Source organism: Sphaeramia orbicularis, chromosome 14, assembly GCF_902148855.1.
Source record: "Sphaeramia orbicularis chromosome 14, fSphaOr1.1, whole genome shotgun sequence".
NCBI classification, from domain to species: Eukaryota; Metazoa; Chordata; class Actinopteri; order Kurtiformes; family Apogonidae; genus Sphaeramia; species Sphaeramia orbicularis.
This window is the reverse complement of record NC_043970.1, coordinates 17504024-17527337: the sequence shown is the minus strand read 5'-3', so window position 1 is coordinate 17527337 and position 23314 is coordinate 17504024. Positions and strand designations below refer to the sequence as shown.

Here is a 23314-nt window from a genome sequence, read left to right as displayed (position 1 = left end):
CTTTCCTTGTTACATCCACTTTTAAAAATCCAGTATCGGTTGACCACTAAGCTCCAGTGCATGACAGAGCCATTATAACATGCCCAAAATATCCTGAACACATTTCACCTGAAGAACAGTTCAACGCTCCAACTCCACGATTCAGTGCAGACCTACACAGTTCAACACCTTGCTCAGCAGCAGATATGTTTAATGTGCTTAGAAACAAATCTCTGAATTGTCTCTAAAAAGACTTTAAGTTAGCTCTTAGGAAAACATATTCAGCTTGTTGAGTGTTTATGGATCAGCCAGTACTTGGTGAGAAGGAGAAGAAGAAGAAGAAGAAGAAGAAGAAATGAGTCAAGGCCACACTATTTTGTATCTAGAGCGAAGTCTTTAAGTCTGTGATATTGCGTTCCACACAGCTTGTTGAACGTTTATGGATCAGCCACTACTTGGTCAGAAGAAGAAGAAGAAGAAGAAGAAGAAGAAGAAGAAGAATTGAGTCACAGCCACACTATTTAGAATCTAGAGCGAAGTCCTTAAGTCCGTGATATTGCATCTCACACCTGGCCAATTGTGTGCTTAGCCGTTTGACTGTCATTTCTCTGCAGTTATTTCCACAAATTGTTTACTTAGCATGAGACTGTGACAAGGAGAGAGTGGGTTTAACTGCGAGGGTGAAAGCAGCACTGTCTGTGGAACTTCAGGTCTCTGAGGCCAAGAGCTTCTGAACCCTCCCTCAGAGGCAGCCGGCCATGCGCCAAATCTGTTACCGCAATTACTTGTGACAGCAGCGCCTTCATTGTCCAGGAAGGTGGGTATCCCTGCACTGAGCAACGCTGACCACAGGCGTTAGCGGGATTTGTGTAGGCTGAGCATGCAGCACGCTCACTTCGCAGCCTCGGTGAAGCCATCAAGGGGAGTATATTCTTTAGTGCACACGTAGGCGTTTCTTTTGTGCAGTAATGAAATTGAGGCAAGATTTAGTGAAAATGAGTAGGAGAGAGGAGATATTGCAAAAAAAAAAAAAAAAAAGTCAAAGGGGTGGTCATGCAGTAAATATGGAAAAACATGCATCCTGCCTCAGTGTGGCTGTATATAGACGGTGCATTTATTCCACCTCAAAGTGTAAATTTGAATACCTTTAAATAGCAGCACAAACAAATAAACAGTCACTGCACTGTAAGGAGCAAGTACTCAGGAGTGCATATACTCATGCATTACAATGTCACATACTGCTGCATCAATAAAAAGAGTTGAATATTAAAGACGGATTAGTGTTTTGGAGCCCAACTAGATCACTGGAACATGTCAGGAAATCATCTTTGGGATGTCTGGTTTGGATTTTGCACACTTTGCTGTCCAGACATCCGTTTATGTAGGACAGGCAGAACGATAGGTTTATCTGTTGTGTAAGCCACCTCCTACTTTGAAAGAGATGACTTTGCAGACATGTGAAGAAACCAAAAAGGAAATGGCAGACGGTTTGGAGAAATATTGCGAATATGAGCTTCTGTGGTGAGAAACTGCATCCGTGTTGTGTCTTGACAGTGGCAGCTCTTATCTTCTCCATATTTGTAATCCTGCTATCTATCAGATAGGTGTTGTGATTAGCGTGTGGTCATCTAATGAAAGTTTGGGTATTTTCATCTATACATGTTGCTTTTATTCCTCTAACATCCCTCCATTAATGATTAATACAAGTAGTAACTTTACAATGACCTTGTGGTAGTTGATGTGTGTTTTTTTGTTGTTTTTTTTTACATTATCTGATGGTTTTGATATTCCTACAGCAGCTAATCACATTCTTGCCCCTTTTTTTTTAATATGTTCATGCATCTTCCACCAATAACCAATCAGAACAGCAGCTACCTCTGCAGTTGCATGTTGCAGAAATTTGGCATCACCACTTTTTATGCAACACAATTATGATCCAAAAAGCCTCCGGGATTGGCAGAGGTGGGGGGTGATGAAGAGGAGGAAGAGGAAGAGGGGGAAGAGGAAGGAGGGGGGGGGGTTACTCACCATATGAAAGGGCCGCCAAACAGATGAGGAGAGTCCATCTGCAATCCCGTACACCTGACATGGTAGAAATCCCAGGCGGGTGTTAATACCAGTTGTTCCAGTAGGCGATGATGGAATAAATAAACCTCTCTGCAGGTGTTTGCCTCCAGTCGATGCTCTTTACAGTTCGTCTTAAGTTGCGCAATGGATCGCAATGGATATCAGTCTGCAAGAGCAAGTGTGTGACAGCGCGAGCTTATCTCGTCTCCAAAAAAAAAAAAAAAATGTTATTGTCAGCTTCCACTCTTTTCAGCGTCCTAAGGCACCGACGAAATGCTTCTTCTTCCTCTTATTATTATTATTATTATTATTATTATTATTATTGTTATTATTATTATTATTATTCTCCAGGCAAAACACAGCGATTTATTTTCCACATGGAGGAACAAAGTTAAAGAACAGAGACGGGAAGAAACCCAGTGTTCCTGAACGCATCCAAGTCTTTGCGCGAGACCCGATAAATGGCCCTAAAATCATAAATCAATGGGCATCAGTGGAGAAATGACGCGCGCGCTGGCTCAAATACACCGCAAAACCCGCGCGCATACCCCCAATTAAAAAAAAAAAAGAAAGAAAGAAAGAAAAAAAAAAAGGAGTACACTACTTTCATTAATATTAAGAAGAAAATTATCAGAACGTGATGCTATGATTAGTCATTGTCCAAATAAATATACTGTAATGAAATTCCTTGCGTAAATCATGGAGTCGACGGTGTTCCGTTCCGTTCCGTTTGGGGTTCGACTTGTCACGGATATTTAAAACCCACGGAAGAGACAAAAATGTGCAAACACATTCTGAGCGGGTTTCGTCCGATAAAGGTGCGCTTTTTTTTCCTTCAGCTTCTCAGTAGTTAACCTACCGCAGCGTGTTGCGGTTAAAATAGCACCATTTATCCCCAAACTCCTCCTTACTTTCTTATCCCGGGTTACTTTGGAGTCGTTAAGCCGTGAACACACCGGACTGGAGCATCGTCGGTGCCGCTACCGGAGTCTGAAACACTGCCAAGTCCGACCAACTCACTGGTTTTTTCTATGAAATATCCCAGTTGTCAGTCCTTCTTCTTTCTCCTCCTGGTGGTTTAAGCGGAAAAAAAAGGCTGTTTTGGTTGGCTGACTTCACCACAGATGCTCCGGTTCGGTTTTTTAACTCTGCTCCAAACTAAACGTGTTCACCTTCAATGTAGAGAACTGCGGCGCACACCTGTAAAGCAATGCATGATGGGAACACCTGTTTCCGGTGGGTACCTTCAAAATAAAACAAACCTGTTCACCCAAATGTGAATAAATAATACAAAACACACAAACATAAACACAAACATAAACACAAACACAAACAAAAATAATAATCCGTGCAACAATATGCGCTTATTTTCTTATTACTATCAACCTGAAATTAAAATCCACTGTCAAAAACACTTATTTTATGTCTGTATAAGTGTTTCTAGTATTTTGTATCATAAATCTAATAAGTCAATTTTCGCCTTCATTCTACTCAAAATCACAGTTAATTTAGCATCTTACAGTTTAATTTAATATCCAGTTTTTTGTTTTGTTTTGTTTTTTATCCAAGTCTATTTTTATATTTTATACTTGTATTTATGTATTTTAATACATTTTATTTATTTATTTAAATTTTAATACATAGTGTGTTTGCTATTTATTTATTTATTTATAGTTTATATAGTTTATTGTTTAGTTTAGTTGAAAGAGGACAATGCAATTTCATAAAACACATGGTTACACATGGTTAAAAAAAAAAAAAAAAAAAAAAAAAAAAAAAAGCCAGAATTAGCCAGAAGGCTAGTTTTCATCTGTAGTCCCCTGGCCAAGTTTTAAAAAGGCAGTAAAAAAAAAAAAAAAAAAAAAAAAACATTTACAGGAGAAAGACATGGTTAGACACTTGATAGGGCACTAATGTAACAAATAACATATACACAACAGACTGTTAAGGGAACACAAAACACACAATACCTGTACAATATAATACAAGATACATATTTGAACACTTACTATACAATTAAAAGAGAATAAGACATCACAACATATCACGACAACATTTGATCACAACATCAAAACATCACAACAGGCTTGTCTTTTAGTGTTGGCAGCTGCAGGTGTTGATAAGCCACATTTTCAATTTTTTTGTGAAGGCCTTGTATGTTGTAAGCAGCAGTTTATTTGACTGAGTGTCATCTATGTTGGTATAGTTTTGTTTTCTCCTCTTTATATTCCTATTTCTACACATCAGTAATCACCTTTGACCAGGTGCAATGATCGCACACATTGAATTCCAGTTATACTTTATCTGTCAAAAACAAACCGCATCATCACAATCATTTTACGAGAAGAGGTAAAAAGTATTTTTAGTCCAACGGTGTATGAGCTCTCTTGCTACATCATAAAAAAAATTTGATGCACTATGATTTAATGCCAAACTTTATAATAAATAGCAAAAACTGGACTCACACATTCTATTTTTTGTAGATATTTGCAGGATGAGTGCATGTTTTTGAATTTTGCAGAAGTGTAGGACCTCTGGGAGGAATGCACACCCTAGTTATCAATGTAAATAGTAGGTTTATGATATTTTTTGCATTATTATGTTCATAAATTATGCAATGGATGCAACTACAGCAAACAAAAATATGGACATAAGCAGGAATTGAAGTTACGGCATTTTATATTCTGCAGTGGGCCCAAGTACAAAACTCATTATTGCAGATTAAAGTTTTATCTTATTAATTTAACTCCAGAATTGCTTCCAAATAAAAAACTTGCATTTGCATTGTCTATGGTTATAATCATTTTCTCATTTTCAAAATTGCAAACGTGCTTGTGCTTTTATTGTAAAGGTAAAAACCAGCTACATCCGGTATGTTTCATGTAAAATCTTTGAACTTGATGTCGATCATACAGGGCACCAGACTAAAATTAATCACGTGAAGTGGCCTTAACCCGCCTCCTCTTCATTAGATTGGAAAGTGTCCGACCGAGAAAAAAGGAAAAAAAAAAAAAAAAAAAGCATTTACCCCGTCTAGTCAGGGCTGGATCTGTCTGTCACACTGTCTTTAGAGGAGGGGGAGTCAATGGAACACCAGCACTTCACTTTAATTCACAGCTTGTTCCATTAAAGCACACAGACTGGCCTCAGCTCCCAATAACCACAGATTCACCACATATTCATCTTTATTTGCCACATACAAACAAGCCCATTCATGCATGTATTACAGGAAAAATTTTAACACAGTTTTAATTTTATTTTTCTTATTCAAAATTATATACAGAAGTCAGCTGTACTGTTTTAGATAATTATGTTGTATATTAACCCATAAAAACCCAAGCATCCACTGGTGACTAAAATCATTTACTGATCTAAACTGTTGATCCACTAATCCAATCAAGTATGTAAATAATTGGTATAAATACAGTTTCTCATTTATTCATGGTCATCAGATATGACCCATTTGGATGTTCAGAGGCCCTGTACTCTGTTAAAAAAAAAAAAAAAAATCTGTAATTTCACAGAATTTTCACTGTTTATTTTACAGATTTTTCCTGTATTTTTAAGATTATGTTTATGTTTATGCATTTGGCAGATGCTTTTTTCCAAAGCGACTTACAGGGGAAAACCAATCAAATCACTCCATCAAAAAAATTTTATTTATATAGTGCCAGATTACAACAAAAAAGTTATCTTATGACACTTTATATATAGAGTTGGTCAAAACCAGACTCTAAGCCAATTTACAGAAACCCAACAGAATCCTCCAGGAGCAAACACTTGTGACTGGTGACAGTGGCGAGGAAAAACTTCCCTTTAACAGCAGAAACCTGGAGCAGACCCAGACTCCTGGAGGATGGCTGTCTGCCTTGACCAGTTGGGGTTAAAGAGAGAGGGTAAAGAAAGAGAAAAAGAGAGAGCGATAGAGATAGAGACTGGGGGAGAGGGGGAGAAGTGGGGGGAGTAGGGGGAGACACATGGAGGCAGTTGAGGATAAGTGAGTGATGAAGATACAGAAAAATATCAATGAAATGACAAAAATAGACTGCGGTTTTTACACGTCAGATGTAAAATAACACGAAAAAACTGTAACCATGAATGATCAAAATTTTTCAATTTTTTAATAGAAAGTTTTTCTTTTTTCACAGAAAAATACAGTTAAAATACATTTGCAAATGTATCATAATTTCTCAGATATTTCTTTTCTATTTATGAGATTAAACTGTTAATTTAAAGTTTAATACGGTAAAAAAAAAAAAAAAATTAAAACCAGATAAAATTACTGACAATTAACCATTAAAGAAGTATTTGTTCTGTAAGTTTAACAAGACTTGTTTATTAATTGACAAATATCTCGTGTAATTACGGGAGGTTTCACAACAAAAATGTTTGAATAAATGTATTTTTGTGCATGTATAACATGTATAAGCACTGATAAACTGTCAAAATACAGTTTTTATCAGTGGATTGTACAACTTAGTCTCGTTGAAAATTATTTATATATATATATATATATATATATATATATATATATATTTATAGGTAATTTGATTGTTTTAATACATGTAAATATTCTGTATTAAACACTAAAAAGTCAAAAAAAAAATACGCAATAGCTCATGTAAAGTTAGGGCAAAAAAATTTATTTTAATTATGGAAAATTACCATATTTTTATGAGATGGTTATTTTCCGTTATTTTACTGTATTTTTTTGGCACCCCTGCTGCTGGAATATTACCCTTTTTTTACATTTTTTTTTTTTTTTTTTTTTTTTTTTTACAGTGTAGTGAACATGGAAACCCCATTATCTTCTAAAACATTGATTCACCAGTAAAACCCATGAAGTTTGATCAATGGCAGTGGATGGAGACACCGGATTTACGTCCAGTTAATGCTATATTTTACTGAAAAAGTCACTTTTTCTTCAGTTTTTTTGTGTTTTGATATAATAAATTTGAATTTACCCTAAGCTTTTATGAACATCTTTATGATCAGTAAATTAAACATAGGAAAATAGATGATTTTCACCAGAAAAATGCTAATTTCAGAGGATAATATTATAATAAATGGTGAAAAAAATCACTAAAAAAAAAATCATTTGGAAACTGCCACAAAAGTCACACCGGGTCCTTATGGGTTAAAGTCATTTAAATGCATATAGATACTGAGAGTAAAATAGCAATAGGGAATATCATGTCCTTTTAGGTTCTAGTGTGTTATTGTGAGTTGTTTTGGGTACATAAGATAAATCATTCAAACGAAACAGGAATTATATTGTAGAAACAACAGTGAGGACAAACTCAGCTTGGTATTTACCTGCAGCAATGAAGCAGACATGAGAAAAACCCATTGTTGACAGGAAAACAAAAATCAGTACTTCTTTCATTTACCTCTGGGATATTCTCCATTTAGTCTATAAGATGATCTACACAGAAATGAGAGTTGTATGGATTTCATAATTTGGAATTCAAGCCTGAAAGACCAAAAGCGTCCACTGATCTAAAATGTTTAATAACTGTTTAACTACTCATTCTATCAATACATTGAAATAATTCAGGTAAAATGCAGGTTCTCTGCTTTTCAGTTGCATCAAATATGACCCATTCGGACGTTCAGAGAGGCTGTAGTGAACACAGAAACATTATCATCTTCTGAAACATTTATCCATCAGCAGAACTCCTGTAGTTTGACAAACAGCAGTGGTTAGGTGCTTGGTTTTATGTTCAGTTAATGAAATGTTTTGCTGAAAAAGCCAATTTTGTTCAATTCAGTTTTTTTTATACTAACTTTAAAATTTACTCTGAACTGTTATGAACATCTGAATGATCAGTAAATTTAAAATGCCTGATTTTTATTGAAAATGCAGAAAGCAGAGGATAATATTGTAATGAATGACTTTTGAATAAATTATATTAACCCATAAAGACTCAAACTTCTATCAGCGACCAAAACAATCTACAAGTCCAAAATGTTTAATAACTTCTGATCTATTAATCCTATCAATACATGTAAATAATTGGTGTAAGATGCAGTTTGTCATCTTTTCATGGTCATCGGATATGACCCATTTGGATGTTCAGAGGCTCCGTAGTTACCGTGGAAACACCATCATCTTCTACAACATCGATTCACCAGTAAAACCCATTGAGTTCAATAAATGACAGTGGACGGAGACACTTTTTTATGTTCAGTTATTGATATCTTTGTTGAAAAAGTAACCTTTTCTTGAGTTTTCTCTGTTTTTGATAGAATAACCCTCAGCTTTACTGTGATCTTTAAAGTAACACAACAGACTTTTTCAGCCTTCAAACTATATTTTCCAGGTCATTTTGGTGGTACAACAACTCACAGTAGGTTCAGTTACACTTTTGTCATCACTCCAGAGCATCTGTATCACCTGCACTGGCACTATGCAACTTCTGGGTTCGGGTACGAACCCTGACACAAAAAAAAACTACAAAATTTGGCTGCTTGAAGGTATAGGTCACTGATACGTCACATAACTGATGGGTGCATACTCACACAATGACCAGTAGTGATTGGAGTTTGGCATTCCAGCTTTTGAGCTTTTACATTTGTTTTTATGGAATAAAGAACACGAACTCCAGGCGAACGTTCACTTCCAAAAGGATTTTATGGATTGTTGCGTCATGGATTTCTCCGAGACATGGCTCACCAAACAGGACCACAACTCCAGTCTCGCTATTGATGGCTTCAGGACCCCCATTCAGCTGGACCGCAATGCTGAAGTAAAAATACGTAAAACACAGGGAGGTGGGGTATGTCTGTATATTAACCCTTTCATGCATAGTGGTCACTACAGTGGACAGTTATTCTACAGCTGTTCTTTTGTATATTCATGGGTTTTGTTGTTTTAGTTCCGTATCAGCCAACACAGTGGACACTTATGCATCATCCCATACATTGTAATTCATATCGTTATTGTAAATTTGCTGTTCTTCATACACCATTATTATTAGACTGTAATTAACAGCTGTTGTTTTTTTTTTTAACAAAAAGGTGTTTTTTTTTCATATTATCTCCATGAAGTGAGTGATAACTAGTATTACAGTATCTTAAAATGTGAGAAAACATCAGATTAGCTGCATTAGACAAGTTTTTATTTCATTGTTTTCACACAGTATATCAGTAAATACATGTTTCTTTGCTTCAAAAATTAAATACATGGTGTCCAGCTGAGTGGACATTTTTACTAATCCATGAAAAATAAGTTCATACATTTTTTTTTTTTCAATTATATTGTTTTTTAATGCCTAAAGAGGAATAAAAACACTCAGAAAAAAAAAAAAATCTTAAGGTTCTCATAATTCATGCATGAAAGGGTTAATGAACAACACTGCAGCTCTAATATTATCAGAGAGCAAATCTGTACCTACGCCAAACATTGAACTGTTGTCGGTGTTGTTTTTACCTGGAGTTCCCTCTCCAGTTCTATCCTGCCCCCTCAAATTAAAGTTTGCAAAGTTTCAGGAGGTAAGGAAAAGTTAGATGAGCTTCACAGCAGCAGGAGACTAAGAGGAATTAGTAACGCATCTTTAAATTTCATTTTCACGCCAATTCTGCCTCCTGCACTGTATTGGATGCTGTACAGAGATTTCAGACTATCTCACCAGAGGTTCTGAACTTTATATTGGGTGATTTTAATCATGTCTCATTGAGGTAGATCCCAGTCAGTTTCTATCAGTATGTCTCCTGTCTTACGTCAGGAAGTTTGCCAGCATCACTGCTTGTCAACAAATGCGCGAGTATTACCGAGATAGCGATTTCACAACAGTTGTTACAGACAATACTGTTTCCTGACTTTCGGGGGGCTCCATGAGCAAAAGTTCTGTGGTGTTACTTTAATGAACATATACATGATCAATAAATTAAATATAGGAAAATGCATGATTTACACTGAACAAATACAAAATGAGGAAGATAATATTACAATCAATGGTAATAAATCACTTAAGAAAGGCTAAATATAGAGAAAAATTCCTTTGGGAACTACCACAAAAATAGCGCTGGGTCTTTATGGGTTAAATGTAGAGAAAAATGTATTTAGAAGTCGCCACATGAATATCTCTATGTTTCTAAGGGTTAAACATGATTTTACGTAGTGTGCCTTCAATGTTTCATAACCTCCACAGTTGCTTCACAAGTACATACACTCCTTTCTTTTCATTTAGGTGTATAATATATCAGATGGCTTCACAACAGATTCGGATGCATAGTCATGATTTTTATTATCTGAGTGGATCACTGAATGGAATTTTTTCGCAGATGTGGCTGAAATATTTTGTGCATCTAGGACTGAAGGTGTCACCAATAAAAAAAATAAAAAAAAATCTTTGAAACATCAGATAGCTATCATGTTTACAATTACTGTGGAACTTCTACTACTACTCCTGACTTAGAAGGACTTTATTATAACACACTACTGCAAAATGTAGTTAATTAGCTGTCCACTAATATAGGTACCACGCATGAAAGAGCTTGTTAGCAGTTTTAATTAATTAACAAACTGATGTGAAAAATAGATTTTTTTATGTTTTTGGTTTAGTGCCACAGATGAGGCTGTGCATGCTTTTCCATTTACATGTCTTACATCCAAATAGAACAAAGCCATTGTTAAATAATGGGATTAGTTGCACCTGTGTGTTAGGCATTGTTATTAACATTGCACAGCAACAGTGGCTATTTTCAATGTCATGTACCCTTTTCATTTATTGGTGCTTTATGGGTTCGCACTGGTGGCCCAAGGCATTATGTTTTGGAGACTCTAGCTTTGATTACATGATTAGATTGTAGTGGTCAACACTGCAGTGTCACATAAAACACTATATCCTTTAACTCCAGAATCCACAGGCTAATTATAACAACATTTCATGCCAATGTGTAGTAGGATAAAATGCAGCGATGGTATTTCATATCTAAAAAGGTCAAAAGTCAACATCACGGTGACATTATAATGTTCTGCAAAACCCTTTTCTGGACATTATTCAACACTATGACACATGACCAGATTAAGAGATTGAAGCCATATTTTGCAGTTGGAGACACTGAGTTGATGACACTAATCTTGAGTTCACATCAGGACAGGGCATTCCTCTTCCTCTGGTAGTAAACCACAGGCTCATTGGTTTGCAGCTATTGAGTTTTAGGCGATCAGTCGTTTGGTTCCTCTGTAAAAATAGTCTTTAAGGGAAGATAAGATGCTTCAAACTGGAAATAAGGCAAGCAGAGATTGCAGACCCTTAGATTTTATCCACCACTGAATAATTTCACTATGCTGTAAATACAGTAAAAGAAACATATACACCATCATTTACAGATGCATGAATACAATTTGAGGAACACTCAAAAATAGCATAATTTAATATAATTGTGGTTCCAAAAACTAAAAAGAAGCTTTGTGGGGATCGTGCCTTTTCTGTTGTCACCCCAAAGTTGTGGAACCAGTTGCCCTTAGTTGTTAGACAGTCTCAGTCTGTACCTGTCTTTAAATCACATCTAAAAATGCACTTTTTCTCATTAGCTTTTAATCAGTGAGTGACATGTCTGTTTTTTTTTGTTTTGTTTTTTTATACTGTTTTTAACAGATTTTAATTTGTCTTTGTTTTTATGATGGTTGTATTTTGTTGTTCTTAGCCCGCTTTACACCCTGTGTTATCACTAGTTTTTTTTACTTATTAAATCCCTTGTTTTATGTTTGGTGTACGGCACTTTGGCCTGCTGTAAAGTTCTTAAAGTGCTTTATAAATAAAGTTGGTATGGTATGGTATGGTAATTATAACACAAATCCCAAATACAAGAACTGAAAGACTTTTAGCTGGCAACAAAAGAAAAACGCTTGTCTGTTGTGATATTTGACAATAGGGTCTGATTGATTGCACATGCCACAATTATGTGTGTGTGTTTTTAAATGTTTTTCTTTTTTAATTCATATAATTAAAAGTGAGTATGCATTAATTTTGCTGGTAATATTGACTTTTCCACATCCTGCATAGATGGTGAGGTTTGCAATAAAAAAAAAAAAATCACTAAATTATGCTATTTTTCTAAGGGATGCTCAAATTTTTGCATACATACTGTATTTATTTGCATCTTATAAATACAGTGAGTGTGAATACATCTGAAGTTACTATGTGCAAAACTGAGATCAGGAATGTTCATAAAATAGGTCAGAAAATATTCTCTCAGTTGTGGATTGCCCTCCAAATCAACAAGAAGCTGACAGATACTGCTATGTTGCACATTTCAATAGCAATAGCTGTATTGATTTCTGTAAAAATTACAAAAATTACAAAAAAGAAATTACAAAAAAAAAAAAAAAGTGCCCTGTCTCCCACTGGTGATGAATCCTTTCAGAACTATTTTAGATGAGGTCTATGGTACATGAACTGACACAACTGTAGAACTCTCACAGGGATGATGGTAAATGTCAAGTAATTAATGTACTTGTTTTCATCAAACAGCTTCATTAAGTATCACAAACTCAAAGAAGTGGTTGAACAATAAACAAGACGACCTCCGTTCCTCTGATTAAATGCGATTCTATGTCCTTTTTGGGGCCGGATTTTCCTTAATAATGTTTTGTTTAATACTCCAATGCTATGACAATGCAATGAAAAGTGGATAGCACCCTCAGGTAAAATCTGCAGAATGTGAACTGTTGGAAAGTGTCCATAAAGAGCTCAAAATGTCAGGAGGAGAAGCCTCATGTACTTGATGATTTGACAGTGGGACAGTCCTAAGCCCTTGGGGAATTATAAGGGAACATGCATCAAAATCCAGGAGTCCATGAGTGTAGAAGATTAGTATAAGGTCATCCTGTTGGAAAGCCAAACCATAAAACTACATCATATGATTCAATGAAATGAATATCGTATTGTCTTTTAAATTCTTCTCCAATATAAAGAAGCTACTTAATCATGCATAGACAATGAGATACAGGAGCTAGTTTATACCTCCTCTTCCATCCTCCACTTGACTTATAGTAACAAGTCCTAGTGGGATTTAAAGTTAAAACCACTGAATGGATATAGAGTTAATTAAATCTCAGCAACTCTAGTTTAGAAATTGGCAGTAAAAAGCCACAGTAGTAATCCAATGACATTTATAGCACATAACTGATGGAGAAAATACTTTTGCTGCTTTAGTTAATGAGTTTGTGATTCTTGCATAGCAGAGAAAGTTACAAAATCAGTCGATAGCCCCATGTCAAGTGGTCCTAAATATTTGATTTCTACCTAGAGGCTTTTTTTGTAAAGCAGTGAGATGCAATGAGATGCAGAGCTCATAGTTTTTATTCTGAAACTGACCACAGTCACAGATTAACAGGAATGTTAAGTCTCATTGTGGTCACAAACTTAACAAGAGCAGCTTCATCTGCTTTAGTAAGTAATTTATCAAGACCATTTATGCAAATCAAGTCACTTGCAATTTTCCAGTTAGAACACCTGAACTGCAGTGCAGCAGCTCCCACAGCAGCTGGTGGTCAGGTACAAGTTCCCCACGGTAAAGACAAAGAAAAAGAAAAAACACAAGAGGGTCGACTACTGCAGTTTTCACAACAGATACTACTTTTGTTTTGGAAAAATCATTGTTTGATTGATAATTAGAAAAACACTAATTATTAAACTGAACTTTTTAATACCGATATCTGTAATTATCAAGAAGAATTCTGATACAAAACCAGAAAGATAACATATCAACTACAGCTACAGCCAAATAGAAACACTAAACCAAGTGGTGCCAGGCATGACAAACCCTCGCATGTATTATAGCTTATTTTGGCATCAATCCAGCTGATGTCATCATTTCTATGCGTGTGCTGATGTCAGCGTATCAGCTGCCTCTATATACAGGGTGGGGAAGCAAAATTTACAATGAACATTTAGTTGTTTTTTCTCAGCAGGCACTACGTCAATTGTTTTGAAACCAAACATATATTGATGTCATAATCATACCTAACACTATTATCCATACCTTCTCAGAAACTTTTGCCCATATGAGTAATCAGGAAAGCAAACGTCAAAGAGTGTGTGATTTGCTGAATGCACTCGTCACACCAAAGGAGATTTCAAAAATAGTTGGAGTGTCCATAAAGACTGTTTATAATGGAAAGAAGAGAATGACTATGAGCAAAACTATTAGGAGAAAGTCTGGAAGATACTATTAAAGAAGAATGGGAGAAGTTGTCACCCGAATATTTGAGGAACACTTGCGCAAGTTTCAGGAAGCGTGTGAAGGCAGTTATTGAGAAAGAAGGAGGACACATAGAATAAAAACATTTTCTATTATGTCAATTTTCTTGTGGCAAATAAATTCTCATGATTTTCAATAAACTAATTGGTCATACACTGTCCTTCAATCCCTGCCTCAAAATATTGTAAATTTTGCTTCCCCACCCTGTATGTGCCAAGTTTGAAGTAAATTGAACCAAAAATTTAAGTTTTTATAGACATGTAAAATATCGCCCATTATAAGTAAATGGAAATTTTATTTTATATTTTAAATTCATAAAAACTGGAACTTTGACCTACTTTTCCCAAAATGTAATCAGATTTATTCTAGGTCATTGGCAGTCTATAAACCCAATTTGGTCTGAATTCAACCAATTGTTTTGCTGCTGGAGTGTTAACAAACAAACAAACAAACACACACACAAACAAACAAACAAACAAACAAACTGAACCAAAAACAATACCCCTTGCCTCCCCTTTGGGGGGCAGGATAATAAAAGACAGCAATATCTGAACAATGTCAGTGGAGTTCATCAGCATTGTGCCACCCCAAATTCTTTGTAGTAACCCCCCCTCACAAAAACAGTAAACACAATGCAATAAATTAAAAAAAAAAAACTCAATTCGGCAAATAATACTGTTGAGACACACTGTTTTAGCACTACTGCCCATTTCCATTAAGAACCAAGAGCAAATCCTTTTGCAGGAATGTGACACATCTACCACTGATAAATAATGAAATGATGCATCCTCCATCATTACACAAATCCACTCCTTTTATTCTGATTTAACCTGGATTTTCTGGGTACAGAAAAGGATCATCCTAGTATCTGATCAAAAGCATATCAGGGCAGAGGGAGATCTGGAAATCCCTGGTAAACACAGTTCAGGTACAGGTATCAACTCAGAATTTTACAGTTGGACCCATATGACATGAATAATAGGAGCCTTCATGTCTTTTATATATCTGGTACATACTATTATCTGGAAAACCCATTTCAAAAAGACGGATGTGTGTTACTGAAAAATATGTCAAACTTGAAAACAAATCACAGAAGGGGCCACTTATGAGACGGATCCGTTCACCCACAGTGGAACCACTACATTGGTACCTCAAATTACCTATAAGATTGGCAGACATTGTTTTATGTATGTGTTTGGGTTCAATAGCCAAATAGCCTATTTAGCTTAATGTTCACTCCACAGTCCTGAAATCCATTGTCTTTCACTAGACGAGATGGTAAAAAAAATACAAACCCACAAGGACTAAACAAAACAACAAAAACAAAAGAAAACGTCTGATATGCTGCCAATAATAATAGTGGATACATCTGAGCTACACGTCTCTGAAAACAGTCCTGAGAGGACAGCCTTGGGTTAGCAACTCAATAAAAGCTTAGATGGTAAACGCAAGTCTTTTTGTTGACTTGAGTTTTTATGAGTCACTCACCAAAGAGAATCAGGTTTTTGAGTCTGTTTAGTCACTCAGTCGGTCACCTAGAATGCGCAGAAATACAAATGTGCACACAAGCTCCGCCCACTGGTTCATAGCACGAAAACCACTGATTACCTCTGAGACTAACTTAACCCATAAAGACCCAAAGAGCCACTGGTGACCAAGACCATCTACTGATCTAAAATGTTTAAAACCTGTTGATTTACTAATCCTATCAATCCATGTAAAAAATTGGTGTAAAATCCAGTTTGTCATTTTTTCATGGTCATCAGATATGACCCATTTGGACGTTCTGAGGCTCCATAGTGAACGTGGAAACACCGTCATCTTCTACAACACTGATTCACCAGTAAAACCCATGCAGTTGGATCAATGACAGCGGATGGAGACATTTCTTTAATGCTCAGTTAAAGATAAATTTGCTGAAAAAGTCACTTTTTCTTCAGTTTTCTCTGTTTCTGATATAATAAAACATAACTTTAATCAGAGCTTTTATGAACATCTACATGATCAGTAAATTAACCCTTTCATGCATTGTGGTCACTACAGTGGACAGTTCTTCTCCAGCTGTTCTCTTGTATATTCATAGGTTTTGTTGTTTTAGTTCCATATGAGCCAACACAGTGGACACTTATGCAACATCCCATAATACACTGCAATTCATACTATTGCTATAACTTTGCTGTTCTTGATAAACCTGATCTGCACTAACATGTTTAAGTGTAAATCAGTTGTTATTTGTTAGACAAAAATAGTTGTTTTTTGTATATTATATGAGGTAATAACTAGGATTAGAGTATGTTAAAATGTGAGAAAACATCAAATTAGGAGCCTTAAAAATTTTCTTTATTTCATTGTTTTCATTTTACTTTCTGATATTGGGTTTTAAATATATATTTCTTTACTTAAAAAATTAAATGCATGGACATTTTTGTAACTCCATGAAAAAAAAAAAAACTCGATTGCAATTTTTTTTTTATGCCTACGGAGGTATAAAAACACTCCAGAAAAAAAAAATCTTGACAAAGGTTCTCATAATTCATGCATGAAAGGGTTAAATATCGGAAAAGACATGATTTACACTAAATAAACACAAAATACAGAGGATAATGTTATGGTAAATGGTGACAAATCAATTAAGAATGATTAAATAGATAGAAAAATTCATTTGGGAACTGCCACTGAAGAAACACTGGGTCTTTATGGGTTAATATGCATAGTGAATAGTTTCTACACTGTCATTCAGAGAGCGTCGGAGCAGAGCAGCAGACTTTCACCTCAGGTAAAGGAGTTCCCAGCGGTAAGAGAGTGCAAATGTGTTGCTGCTGAGAAGGAAGTGAGCGACGGAGTAATTCATTCATTCATAGCTCTTAGCCAGGAAGGAAACAAGAAACCAGAGCTGTTGCTTTTCCCACAGGGGCTAAGACAGTGATTAAGGCGATATCTACCACTACTTTCCTCTGCACCCTTTAGGGGTTGCCACGGCAAATCATCTGCCTCAGCCTGACCCTGACTCCTGCATCTATAGACTCATCTGCATCTACTTCCTCTCTGTGTTCGACCAACAGAAGCCCAATTTCCACCAACACCGTGCTCATCAGCAGCACTGGTGGTGGTCGTTGTTCACCTGGGTCTCATTCTGATCCAGTATGGAAGTCATGTTTCTAATTTGCGTGGTTGATTTGCTCAAGTATTATACTGGATGCCCTTCCAGACATAACCCTGTCCATTTATCTGGGCTTGGCACCCATGCTAGAAACCAGAACTAAAACTAGACTAGAACTAGGGCTAGGCCAGAAACTGGAATTTAGTTATTAACATGATATACTGATACAAAAGTAGTCACACATGACTGGTCTCTTCTTTGCAGCTGGTTAGCGAGTGCTAGCAGGAAAGAGTCATCAAACTAGTTAACAGACATAAGACACCATGACTCATGACTCAGTAAAACAAGTTTTGAACAATTCATTGAACTACATTTATACTTATTCAGTGGTGGATTTACGTAGTGGCACCCTCTGTGCTGCACCCCCCCCAAATTTCCACATGTAAAATGTTGAAAATAGCATAAGTGGTCTTGATGTAACTTTCATCATATAGTTCTTGACATTTAGAAATATAGAACTGTATGGAATTAATATTAAGGCTGAATCCCAATTCAGCCCTTGACACTCACCCCTCCGTTTTGTGCATACACATGAAGGAGTAGTGTTGTCCCGATTCCCGACTGGACGGAGGGGAAGGGCTAAGGCTGTATAGCCCTCAAAATGGACATTTTCCAGGACCACATTACGAACGGAGGGGTAGGAGGAATTCCCCATAATTCTGTTCGAATCGTTGGCAAGATGGAGGTAAACAGAACCGAACAGTGCAGCAGTGTGATGAAAGAAACACACAGATGTACATATTTTCTTCGTAAACAACTTGATCATTTGATTGACCGTTTAATGCCGTTTGAATGTGTTATACAGGGTGACACAAAAAAACGGGAACTTTTTAACAATCTAATAAAACCAAGAGTGATGGAAGAAAAATATTTTATTCATAGTAATTGAAACCTTAAAACATGCCATTCAAGAAACAAGGATGGAATTTTCATTTTTAAAAAATTACTTCCTGTAGATGGCGTCCTCCTGTACGAATGCATTCTTGAAATCTGCTGTTGAGATTCCTCATTGACCACCGCAACATCTCAGCTGGAATACTGTGAATTTCATCCTGAATTCTCTGTTTTAACTCATCCAGAGTTCTTGGTCGAGTCGTGTACACTTTACTCTTGAGATAGCCCCACAAGAAAAAATCACAAACAGACAAATCTGGCGATCTAGGGGGCCAGGAGTACGAGCACTTCTTGGTCGTCCTGTTGGTTTCTTCTTTAGGGCAGATCCAGTCTCTTCAAAGTTATTAATCCAACATTTTATCGCGTGTTTTGATGGAACAGCACCATGACGTCCTAAGTTGTAAAAACGTCGGAAGTCCCTCTGCGCAGCTGTCAAACTATCACCATTTTTACAAAACATTTTTATGGCTAACGCACGCTGTTGCCCGTTCCACTGATCCATAGTTACTAAAATGGGGGTGTGTTTACTTGCTCAAGGTCACTGACTGTGCTGCCACTTGCTCATGTCTGCCAATATGCACTTCAAAAATTCCTGTTTTTTTGGGTCACCCTGTATATCGCATTTCTGCTGTTTATAGTTGATAGCCGCAAAAAGACGACCAAAGCCCATGGAGCAGAGATGGTTACAGCTGCTGATGCCATGGGGAATACTTTCAGAAAAAAAGTTTTCACATCTGTTAATAACGGCATTGATGATTGTTGATGACATAACAGGTTGTCCCATTTCACAGGGGAATGTCTCAACCCCTACCCCTTGCAGCTCCGTTTCAAGGGGTAGTGCCAAGTGCAAGAGCCAAGGGGAGGGCTAAGGGGTGAATTGGGATAGGGCCTTAATATCTTTGAGTTGCCGTGGAACACAGCCAGTGATTGAGTGAACCACACAAAGTTTTCCAACACAGGCCTATACCTCTACTGCAGTGGTTCTCAACTGGGGGGGGGGGGCATGAGCACATGGGGGGGTCGTGAATGACATCTTCGGGTGTGCATGCGGGTGTGTTAGCGACTACTGTTGTACATCTCAACAGTTTAAATCACTCTGCACATACACTCAATTTGATCCATGAGCTCGGGGGGGCATATTATCTGGCACATTGTCCCCCACCCCCCCGGTCGCAAATTTGCTTTCAAGGGGCAGCAGATAGTCAATAACAAGGTGAAGGGAGCTCACTTTCACTTTCTCACAGCTTTATCTACACGTACTCCACATACTGGTCCGTCACGTTACTTGTAGAATTAGGTCCAGATTGAGGATAGATTGAGGTCCGTGAGAGTGTGTGTGTGTGTGTGTGTGTTTGGTTAAATTGTATTCATTTTATTAGTATATGATAATAAATAAATACAGTTTTATGTGATTTGAATTATTATTCTGGTAATTTTGCCTCTATTCACCCCTTTGAACTCCGACCCTGGACCCCACCATTCTCCTGCACCCCCCCGTTCCATTATTTCACTGTTATTTGATGCATGTATTAATGTTAAAAAAGTTGAAAAGAAAATTAACGACATCCCTGCAGAGCACAAAAACACTAAAATACTTGATTTCTTGGACATTTTTGACATAATTAACGTGTTTTACACATAGACTGGACATGATTAGTGGGTGGAGGCACTGTAACACCACCCGTTGGCCCCTGAACTGCTGTTTTGAGGTCAGTAGTTGGAAAAAATGGCCTAGTATTTCTGAAGAGAAGTTCAGTGGGACCCAGGGATTTTTAGATTCACCACTCACAGCCATTGCTTGTACAACTCTTAAGGTACATTTGTACTGACTACCTGTTTGAGTAGATGCCCTCAACCCTTGGTTTAACAAACCATGAACCAGCCTCCACTGGATATAACAGTGAACAGCGGCTCTCAACGTGAACAATTCCAGATCGGCCATATTTCACCTTAATACCACTGAAATACCACCAGCGTATACATGAGACTTGTTTGATGCTAAGTTATTCATTCATATTAATCTGTAATTTGCTATTGTGCCAACTGGTTCTCCTGCCGTATCTGTATGGGATGTGCTTGTGCTGATTTGTACATCAAATATGTCCCTATTAATGTCCCTAATGGATTAATGGATTAACATCACTGCTTGTGCTGAAGTCTGCTCATGCTGTTGTCTGACACGTCTTTGTCTTTGAAGTCAGCATCAACTGGCTTCTGTTTGATGCTGTAAATATTAATGCACTGGCCTGTTTTGTACTTATTTTTCTATGATCGAATATGGTTAATTATTTTTTTCATTCAAGTTTTAGATATGATTTTAAACTTTTTTTAACTTTATGTATATTTGTCTAAGTCACTGCATTTCATTGTATGGTGCTCATTTCACTAGCAAATGGTTTCTTTTTCATCCATGAATCTTTACTTTTGTCCTTACTCTTTTTCTGTCTTATATACAATACTTCACACTGTATTGTATCCTCTGTGAAAGCTGTCAACATTTTTTCCCCGAGCTACTCCCACACACAGACACAAAAAACAACAAAAACTACAAAAAAAAAAAAAAATCCCTCCAACATGCCCATACAACAGATTATATCCCCACACTTCTCTCCACACCTGTTCAGAAATTTTTTAATGAGAAGCCATTTTCTATTACATAAAATCACACGCTTTCCACAACAAATAACAGAAAGTCAGAACACATCAAAGCTCATTTGTACGTATACTTTTCAGCAACATCTCCCACCTAACAAATCCCTTGAAATTCATTTTTTTCCTTGAGCATACACCCAAGGATATTAAATTAATACAAAGGGGTTGTTTAGATGTTTGTAATTGTGAGTGACAGTAATACAGTGTTAAAAGGATATGACCCTGAGGTGCATCATTTTCAAAGCAACACTGCACACTCTCAAATTCTCACATTCTCAAATACATGTGAATGTGATCACAATAATGCTTGGTATGCCATAAATTCACAGAAAACCTCAATCTGGTTCTCACATCTGATGCTATGGAGCCATAAAACTCATTTCAGAGTCCAAACAGTCTATAACAGCGGAGCCTATATGCTCATTTACTCAATCTTGGCTCTGTAAGTAGACACCAGTTATGGTCTCCTGGGTAACAAAATTCATTTATTTAACTCATATACAGTGATTAGTGTACTTTTCCATTGTCATTCTTTACCTGTAGGAGATTTTTATTTTAAGTGTCTTAACTCATAAAGGCCCAGTGCTACTTTTGTGTCAGTCCCCAAATGAAAACCTTCCTTAAGTGATTTATCTCCATTTATTATAATATATTCCTCTTTATTTTGCATTTTATCAGTTTAAATCTAGTATTTTTCTGTATTTAATTTACTGACCATGTAGATGTTCATAAAAGCTCAGATTAAAGTTAAGGGCTATTATACCAAAAACAGAGAAAACTGCCAAAAAAGTGACTTTTTCAGTAAAATATATAATTAACTGAACATAAAACAAGTGTCTCCATCCACTCTAATTTAAGAAATTGCATGGAATTTACTGGTGAATCAATGTTGTAGAAAATAATGGTGTTTCCATATTCATTACGGAGTCTCTGAACATCCAAATGGGTCATATCTGATGACCATGAAAAGATGAATAACTGCATTTTACACCAATTATTTACATGTATTGATAGGATTAGCAGATCAACTGGTATTAAATACTTTATATCAGTAGATGCTGTTGGTCAGTGACAGAAATTTGGGTGTTTATGGGTTAAATACTGTTTCAACTCCTCACCCATTGCTTCACTTCACTTGTGGATTGACATAAATCACTACTTTATTTACCTTCCTCTGAACTGGAAAGCACAGATAATGGACTAACAAACCAAACAGGAAGTGCAAAGATATGAAACTATTTGTGAGAGCAGCTAACATGCTAACATTACTTGGCACCAAAGTTGATTTTTTTTTCTTCTCTTTTTACTAAGACTTGCAACTTTACTTAACAGCTTCATCCACTTCCAGTGCTCTTTATCATAACATATAAAGTGGTAGAATTTCATGAGCTCAGAGAAAGATTAATGCAGCACACTGAATATGGACAAAAAAGGTGATGTCACAACTTTAACAATTGTAGCCATTAGAGACAAAACGCAGATTTTGGTCTTATTTATTCATTTATTCATTCATTTTCTGAACCATTTAATTGTTTTTTTAGGGTTACAGGGGTGTCAGAGCCTATCCCAGCCATGAACAAGCACAGGTGGGGTACACCCTGGATGTTTCACCAGTTAAATGAAGCTTTATGTCTATATTGAAAATTGCATTGAATCCTCATGCACTCATCTGTACAGTTTGCCTGTGCAAATATATAATCCTACATTCCAAACACAGGTCTGTGCAAATACAGAAAAGCTGAACAACTGGAGGAAAGACTGTTGTTCCAGTGGGAACACCAAAGACTTTGAAGAAAATCAAAAGAACCATGGTCTCTTTGCACCAAAAATGTCGTTTCAAATTTACAACATGCTTCATAACTGTAAACAACTGCTTTGGCTTTCAGTGTGCTTTTGATCCAATAAATATTATGGTTAAAAGCAATGGTACAAAACATAGAATAAAATACTAAGCATGTTTACAATTTTTCTGTGAAAACGGAAAAAAACAAAAATGAATTAATTAAAAAAAAATTGGAAAACAGATTTTTTTTTTGGCACTTTACACATTAAAATCACACTAGCCAGAGGCAACAACATGTAGAATAAAAAAGGAGAGTAAAAATATTTTCAACAGAATATAAAAACCGTGTTTAGTAGAGGGTTAGGGAAAGAACAGTGTTGTGAATAATGCTGAAGTCAGTGTGTCTTTTCCTGAATGTACACCCTGCATTCACCCCAATATCTCATAAAAGCTACTTTTGGATAGAAAGTATGAAATGAGTCATTTCACTGACAAAATGTTTTCTACGCAGTTATCATGTTCTCCACACAACACTATGCAATATGTGATTAGTTATATATGAAAAA

The 23314-nt window shown here is 36.4% G+C and overlaps 1 protein-coding gene across 1 annotated transcript in view; it reads right to left on the bottom strand.

The window, feature by feature from the left end:
• The window catches only part of tmem132e (transmembrane protein 132E), a 735885-nt gene extending 733529 nt beyond the window's left edge, over positions 1 to 2356 (bottom strand). The window contains exon 1 of the mRNA XM_030154381.1: positions 2008 to 2356. Within this exon, the coding sequence (XP_030010241.1) occupies positions 2008 to 2068 (61 nt within the window). The 5' untranslated portion in view covers positions 2069 to 2356. The remainder of the gene's footprint in view (positions 1 to 2007) is intronic.
• Between the last annotated feature and the right edge of the window lie 20958 nt (positions 2357 to 23314).